At 41.9% G+C, this 8250-nt stretch overlaps 1 protein-coding gene across 3 annotated transcripts in view; it reads left to right on the forward strand.

The window, feature by feature from the left end:
- Nucleotides 1-354: 354 nt before the first annotated feature.
- LOC127359593 (type II inositol 3,4-bisphosphate 4-phosphatase) overlaps nucleotides 355-8250 on the forward strand; it is a 13733-nt gene continuing 5837 nt past the window's right edge. The window contains exons 1-9 of one of the 3 annotated variants that reach the window (XM_051393520.1): nucleotides 355-1576; nucleotides 3923-4002; nucleotides 4948-5035; nucleotides 5259-5328; nucleotides 5451-5598; nucleotides 5840-5970; nucleotides 6334-6441; nucleotides 6547-6655; nucleotides 8172-8250. The exon at nucleotides 8172-8250 is cut by the window's right edge and continues 87 nt beyond it. In XM_051393520.1, the coding sequence (XP_051249480.1) occupies nucleotides 1505-1576; nucleotides 3923-4002; nucleotides 4948-5035; nucleotides 5259-5328; nucleotides 5451-5598; nucleotides 5840-5970; nucleotides 6334-6441; nucleotides 6547-6655; nucleotides 8172-8250 (885 nt within the window). In that variant the 5' untranslated portion in view covers nucleotides 355-1504. Of the gene's footprint in view, nucleotides 1577-3922; nucleotides 4003-4352; nucleotides 4752-4947; nucleotides 5036-5258; nucleotides 5329-5450; nucleotides 5599-5839; nucleotides 5971-6333; nucleotides 6442-6546; nucleotides 6656-8171 lie in introns of those variants that run through there. The other 2 variants (XM_051393521.1, XM_051393522.1) reach the window with 2 other exon arrangements.

The raw sequence follows: 8250 nt of genomic DNA on the forward strand, positions 1-8250 counted from the left end.
AGATGTGTCTGAAAATGTGTGCAAGAGGATTAGTGCCAATGGATGTGTACATGTGTAATACCAGTGGTGGTAGCTTTTCAACACACACTCTCGACCCCACACACACACACACACACACACACACACACACACACACACACACACACACACACACACACACAGAGTGAGAAAGTGAGATTTTAGATGAATCAATATTTCTGTTATTTCCTCTCTTTCCTTTCTGTAAAAACCCGACCCCGGTTGACCCGTCGGGAGCTTTGTTAATCTGCATATTTCCCATGATGCCGAAGGGGTTTTAATCCTGTCGGCCATGACGAAAGAGGAGGAGGAGGAGGAGGAGGAGGAGGAGGAGGTGATGGAGGGAGCAGAGAGATACTCAGCCGGTGTGTGTTAGTCCCCTCAGACCGAAGCAGGATTTTAATACGACTGATGGATTACTTTGTCCGGATTCCTCCTCTTTTTACTCGTTTATCTTCCTCTTCTTCTTCGTCTTCGTCGTCTCTCTTTTATTTTATTTGCGTTTTATTTTGCCGTCTGTAAATCCATCGCGATGCGGCAGGAGGAGAACGAGGAGAACGAGGAGAAATGGTCTTTTAGCTGCAGCAGATTTCACTTCCCCGTCTCTTTCATTCAGCAGTGCAGCGGGCTTTAACTTCAGTGGTGCGTTCAGGTGCAGGTGGGAAATTGGAAGTTAGGTGTCCCATTCATTGCTGGAGGTTGTCGTGTTACTCCGCAGCTACTGTGAGTGCTCGGATTACCTCTCGTTGTTTACCAGAAACACTTGTTTAGTTGTTCTTTGATGAAAACTTTTACCAGTTTTAAGATGTTTTATAGTTCAGGTTCTCGTTCGGCAGCTCGTGTTTGAATTAGAGAACGTCGGAAAATATTATATTCCTCAAAAACAAAGTACAGTTTTTGTGTCCGTACGGGAAAATACGCAGCTCTATTCGTTCTCCTCTTTCCCAGAATTTTTACTGCAAAGCAGGCAGCAGTGCGAGGAGGTCAGAGGTCAGCAGCAGATTGGAGAAACATTACAGACTGACTCTGAAAACTCGATTTCTTTCGGTTTTAATGAGAGAAAGTGAGATGATTTAAATAAAGAAGATGATAAAGCTGCTCTTTGTTTACGTTTAAATGATATTTTACACATCTTATAGTGTTTAAAGCTCTTAATAAACATCTTTTATTGTACACTATCTTACTAGCTTTGGTCTGTTTTATTGTATTTTTGTTTGTTTCTCACTATAATTAACTAACTTTAACTCGTAACTTGCTGCATAAGAAAAAGAAAGAGCCTATTTTTATGTTATTTTGTAGGATTAGCTCTGGCAGCAGAGAGTTGAGCTTTTCTTTCTGAAGGAGTGAAGGTCGACAGGTTGTTAAAGTCTGCAGCTGATGAGAGAAAACAGGAAGTAAACAGAGGAAGAGGAAGTTAACAGGAAGGAAGAGGTCGTGTTGTGTTTTGTCGCGTTTTTTTTTTTTTTGTTTATTTAAATTTCCGGGCATGCAGAGAGCGACAATGGCGTGCACCAAATGTTTCTGTCCACCAGGAGATAACAGCTCCTCTGCTGGACAGGTAGGGAAGTGCACAAACACACACACACACACACACACACACACACACACACACACACACACACAGATAGAGAAATGTTTGTTTGTTAGAGTGTGTGTGTGGGTTTGATGGGGATTAGTTTGTAATCTTAAAAGCCTCTTGTTCTGCCCAAGAACTCAATGAGACAGATTAGCTTGTTGTGTGTGTGTGTGTGTGTGTGTGTGTGTGTGTGTGTGTGTGTGTGTGTGTGTGTGTGTGTGTGCCAATGAGGAAGTGTGGTAACAGTGTGTGTGTGTGTTTTAACATCTCAGTTTCCTGTTTGTTTATTTCCTTCTCTCCGTCTGATGGTGCTTCTGGTTTTTCAGTGTGTGCGTTAGAGGCTGAAACTGTTGGTTTGTTAATTGATCGACGACTAAACTGATTGACGGATTAAAAAAGACACAGAAGGAAGTGACAATGAAAGTAGTTTAACTGTGAAGTGGTTTCACTTTATCTGTTTCACTTGTAGAGTTTAAACAAATTACATTCTCTGTTCCCAGCTCCTCGATTATGAGGATTATTTTTCTTTGTTTTATATAAATCAGAAATTGAATATCTGTGTTTTTTGGACTGTTGCTCGAACAAAACAATCAATAGAATAATTAATTGTGAGTAATTTTCCACTTATTTGTGTTCTGAATCAACTTGCTGTAGGTAGTTAAAGCTGCACTGTTCATATTTAAAGCTGCTGTAAGTGAAATCTGTCTGATTGGACACACACAGTTCCCACGCGTCCTGGAAAACCTGGAAATTGATTAAAATGAACAAATACCCTGGAAATAATCTGTTCTGCCCTGGAAAACTTGTGTTGAATTTTAATATTACAGTTAGAGGATCACTGTAGTCTGTAGACCTTTTTCACAGCAGCTGTTTCATTCAGGTTAAACAGAGTCGGGGAGGATAGGCTGCTACACGAAATGGAACAGAGCCAGAATTGGTATCATTGGTTGCTGTGAAAAAAAGCAGAAAACTCGCTGACCACCGTTTGTTGTCCTGTATTCGTCAATCAAACTCCCAGATAATCAGAGTTCCCCACACGTCCTGGAAAACCAGTATATTTAAGGACTAGTTTTGCAGTCATGGAAACACCTGGAAATTGATTAAAATGAGCAAATATCCTAGAAATAATCTAAATTGTAACAGGACACTCTGTACTTGGATTATGTCTAGGTTGTTCTGGTCTTCTGTTCTTCACCTTTTAATGTATATTTAACATACTTTCATCATCACGTGGTTACAACTAACTGCAGTTATCTTCATCATCTGTCAGTTATTTCCTCAGACAGCTTCAGTTTCCTCTCGCAAAAGATGAAGAAAACCAGTAAATATTCACGTTAAAGAAGCTGCAACCATCAGTGCATGGACTTCATCAGTCGGCGCTCAGCGTTTTACCTTAAATCCTCTTAAATATTCATCTGACGCCTGAAAACCCTCCGTCAGTTTCACCTGAGGAGCAGAACGAATGAATTTACACTAATTTAATAAAAGAAATAAACGAGTTTAATGTGAGTTTGATGCTTTCTGTCGGTGTTCTGGGTGATTTGAGTGCTTTTCACTCGTCAGGATAATCCTCTGAGCTTCTGATTATCGTCATAGCAACAGAGTGATGTTAATGCCATCGCTGTGGAGACCTTTTGGTACCCGGCGGTGACCCGGTGCCGATGGATGTGTGTGTGCAGCAGGCAGAATGGGCCGTTTATTAATTAATGTTACAGGACATTTAGACTGTGAGGCCCCTTTATGTGAGAAACTGCCCCGAACTGAAAACCAGTCAGTATGAAACATTAACATATTAAACCTTCAGAAAGACATTCAGCTTTTCTCTCTGTGAAGTTTTATTTGGGTGCGAATGCAAATATCACACACAAATAATGTATCATTAGGGCTGAAAGGTACAGTAAAAAACATCATACTGCGATTATTTTGACAGATATGCTAATTTTTGCATCAGAAATGTAAATTTTAACAGAAAAAAATCATCATATAGGGACATTTTTTGGGAGTCTGTACCACACAAACATGTTTCCTAGGCGAAGACATCTCATTAGAACTACATTATTTCATCATACTGCTGCTTCGTGGCACATTTTAATTATATTTATATAAAAAACTGCAGTTTCTGCCTTTTGCATGTTGCACGATAATATATCCATTAATTGTGCAGCTCTATTTACCATTAATATGTTTGTTTCTTGTTCTCGAACTGCAAAAAACTGTACACTTTAAAGATTAGTAAACTGCATAAAGTGAAACACAGAAACAGACCATTAAAACCTCTCTGTCTCACTCTCTGTCTCACTCTCTGTCTCACTCTCTGTCTGTCTTTAGAGGAGCTTTCTGGGTTTCACCTCCTTCTCCATCAGAGATCTGCTCCGGTCCAAGGAGCCTCACGTCTCCCTGAGCCTCAGGTAAACACACTTCCTGTTTCACTTCTGCCTCACACCCCGTCCTGAACCACGATAAGATCCTTTAAAATCTCTTAAACCTTAAAGTTTATTAACATCTTTTGTCCTTTAGCTTCACCCCCGCTAAAACTCTCCCTCAACCTGTTCATAAAACCTCCATAAATCCGTCCTTTAATGCGCCTCTGCAGTCTCACTTTAAGGACCTTTAACCACCTCGCGGAGCTGTTGCGAGGGGGCTCCTGATTGGCCGTTGCTTGGATACCTGTGGCCAGATGAGGAAGTGAGAGGAGGAGGGAGAGGAGTGCGTGGCTCCACCTCAGTCTGGAGCAGAAAAATCTCTTTCTGTTTCTGCATAATCATTCAGAGAAAGTGATAGAACGAGAGCAAGAAGGAGTTGGAAGGAGAGGGCTGAAGTGAAGTGGGAGAAAGAGAGAGAGACATAGAGAGAGAGTGGGAGAGAGAGAGAGAGAGAGAGAGAGCCAGGTGTACTGAAGGTGTGTCTGTGCTGGCGTGTTGCAGCCAGGTGTGTCGGATTATTGCCCCGGCACAGGTTGGCAGAGCTACAGAGCTTCATGCTGCTACGTGATGTAGTTTCCAGTTAGAGAGGAAGAGTTGGCTTCGTCTTCCTCGTAGTTTCTGTTGCTCATTAGCTTTGATCTTTGATTGATCGTATGAGTTAAACTCAGTAAGATATCAGAGCTCTGCGGTCTGTGAATGGTTCATATGGACGTAGTTCTTCCAGATGTGTGACAGTAAGTTTACTCAATACGACCCTGAGGAGGTGGACGGGGAGAGGACGTGAAGGGTTATCAGATTTATTAGTTACCTTAACGACAGGAGAGATTTATTTGTCCTCCTGAAGGTGAAACATCTTCTTTAGCGATCACTAATATTTGTGTTTCCAAACATGAAGAAAGTCTTTTCTTCCTCTCGCTCTCTTTCAATCAGGACGATGGACGGAGTGAACGAGGTCGGGGAGGTGAAGGTGTCCCGTCTGCAGATGGAGGGAGAGAGCGAGACGCCTCCTGGACACAAGGTAGAGGAGAAGAGAAAGAATAAAGTGCTGCTCCTCTTTACCTCCTCTTCATCCTTCGACTCTTCGTCTGACAGTTTGACACTTTCAGCTCTGCGGCTTTAGTCGGTTTCAGGTTCAGTCAGTCGCTTTATCGCTCAACACTGCGCAGCTCGAGTCATCTCAGACATTTCACCTCCTTTTTAATGCCATCTCTCCTCCTCCTCCTCCTCCTCCTCTTCCTCAGTGTCCCGCGCTGTGCGACAGTCTTCACACTTCGGTCCACGACAAAGAAAACAGTCCGATGATGAGAGCAGGTGAGACACAAACACAGTAAACACAAACAGTTTATGTTGAAGGATGTTCTGCCCTTATATGACCTTTCCTTCCTGTGTGTGTGTGTGTGTGTGTGTGTGTGTGTGTGTGTGTGTGTGCGCAGTGCTGTGTGCTCAGGTGTGTAAGGTGTACAGGTTTCAGACGGAGGATCAAAGATGGCTGCTGGTCCGGGAACAGATGTCGGAGACGCCGCTCTCCTTCTCTTTACCCAAACAGCTACTGAGCGCGCTCATACGCGAGCACACGAACAGGTTACTCTTCCTCGTGTGTGTGTGTGTGTGTGTGTGTGTGTGTGTGTGTGTGTGTGTTTGTGATGATAGATTGATTAATTGATTACCTCGGCATGTGGACAGACAGGATCTAACAGGATGTAAATGTTTCTGTGTCAGACTTTGTTTTGATAAAAAAGATAAAAAAGAAATAATAATAATAATATATTCAGTTATTTATAATCAATAATAGATCCCCGTCTGTATCTCCTGTCTTCCTCAGGGTCCAGCAGGTGAAGGAGCTCGGCGACCTTTCACCCCACTGGGACGGGCTCCGCCACGACGTCGTCAACCACTGCAGCAACCTGATTGGCTGCTACCAGGACACGCTCGCCGAGCTCGACAAACTCTCAGGTGAAGGTCGGCGGTTCGAATCCCCCCGACTCCTCCCGCTGCTGCGTTATATAACAGTACAGTCTGTTTACTGTTTAAAGGGCCACTACGTCACATTGTAGTTAGTGTCTCTTAAAGAAGTTGTTCTTAAACTTTATTTATCTTTTTCTTCAAAGAAAACATCGACAACAAACTGTAGAAGAAAAATTAAATGAAAAGTGGAAAAAAGTTCATAAAAATAAAACTAAAAACAATAAAAGTAACATTTAGATTAGAATAGAATAAAGTCTGTATGTTGTTGACTGCTTGTAGCACATATTAAATAAATAAATAAATAAATATTGTGTTTACTGCTGGTTTATCTGAATGTTTCCGTCTCTGCAGCTTCGTCCTGTTTCAAGTCGAGCTCCAGTAAGTCGGACAAACATCTTCAGTTCGTCCCGACTAACCTTCACTCACAGAGGATGGAGGTCACTGATCCAGACGGGAGAGGTACCTTCTTCTTCTTCTTCTTATTCTACACTTTCACTCTTGTTCTTCTCATACATTGTAATAGTCTCTCTCTCTCTCTCTCTCTCTCTCTCTCTCTCTCTCTAGGTGTGTGGTATGAGGTGATAACGTTCGGCGCTCCGGCTGATCACCACCAGTCCTTCAAACACGGAGGATTGAGGCGGCTGCTGAGCAAACGCACCAACCACAGAGACAGGTGTGTGTGTGTGTGTGTGTGTGTGTGTGTGTGTGTGTGTGTGTGTGTGTGTGTGTGTGTGTGTGTGTGTGTGTGTGTGTGTGTGTGTGTGTGTGTGTGTGTGTGTGTGTGTCCGGATATTGTTGCAGGCGGATTAATCTCCGCTCTGTCGGGGATTAGTGGCGCTGCATTGTGGATTAGCACATTGAGATTCTCGGTCGAGGTACAGCAGCTGTAAGGTGGGAAACGGAGAGTGTGAAGCCTTCAGACTGTCCATTGGATCCTTTAGATTTTATATTTACTGTTAATTCTTTTAAAATTATTATGTTTTATCACCATTATTATCAGAATCTGTGTCCTGGAAAACCTGGAAATTGATTAGAATGACCAAAATATGCTGGAAATAATCTACGTTGTCCTGTAAATTTAGGAAACATTAGCCCCTCACTGAGATAAATTCTACTTGATCTGAACTGTTATTTATCAGCTGTGTGGTTTTTCTGACGGTTTGTAACTAAGTGATGTCCCGTATTGTCAAGAAGAACACCTGGAAACTTATATAATACAAATAATGTGACACTGAAAGACCCCTGTACTCTTTAAATGTGACAATCAATCAGTGACACTGTATTGTAATAGTGTCAAATATTAAGATTAAACGTGTATATTTGCTTTAATCTGGGTTTGAGCAGGTGAACTCACCTCTGCGTCATGATTGGATTAATTTCATTGTTTTGTTAAAGCTTCTTTAAACCTGCGCTGACGTCATTTGAAGCTCCACACCGGTGCTTTCGTAAAGGTTCATTTTTAGATGTGTGCTGTACAGCTTTAGAGTTTGTGATGATGATTTCCAGCTGTTCCAGGCAGATGTTGCTTTCCATTTATTACTGTACTGCATGAGAATCCATCAGAGGACTGCAGTGTATTACTTTCTGGGAATATATCACAAAATAATGACTTAATATCGACAAATAATGACTTAATATCACAAAATAATGACTTAATATCGACAAATAATGACTAAATGGGGGAATATATCGCTTTTTCCAGGAAAACCAGGACTTCTCACTATGAATTAAGTTTGGTTTTAAACACAGAACTATAGATAATTATTCTTCAAATGTTAGGGATCTAAAAACATATCAAAATTTAATATATTCTGTTAGAAAAATCTCTCATAAGCAGCTATTTCAGTGTGTTCTTCACGGATGTTTGACGTTTTATAAGACCTTAATAGAAACCAGTGGGGCAAAAACAACCATAAGTGTTTGTAAAGTGTACATGATTTGTTGTAAATGAGCTAAAACACACTGTAGGAGCCACGTTTAAGTGTGTGTAGGACCAAAATAGTCCTGTAGGTGTCTTCAGATCACTTTCAGTTCAGGTAGAAAGCTTCACTCAGGGAACAGATGGACGGAGTCGGTAGGCTGTAGGGTAAAAAATGTTAATGTATGAAGCTTTATGGACTAATAAAGCCACTGGTATGGTTGCACTTCACCCCCTCTCTCTCTCTCTCTCTCTCTCTCTCTCTGTCCAGCTCCATCTCTTACTCCCAGGACGAGAGCTCCAGAGCGAGGGAGCTGCTGGCCAGCGTCGCCCGGCTGCAGCCTCTGGTC

Source organism: Dicentrarchus labrax, unplaced genomic scaffold (assembly GCF_905237075.1).
Source record: "Dicentrarchus labrax unplaced genomic scaffold, dlabrax2021, whole genome shotgun sequence".
Classification (NCBI taxonomy): domain Eukaryota; kingdom Metazoa; phylum Chordata; class Actinopteri; family Moronidae; genus Dicentrarchus; species Dicentrarchus labrax.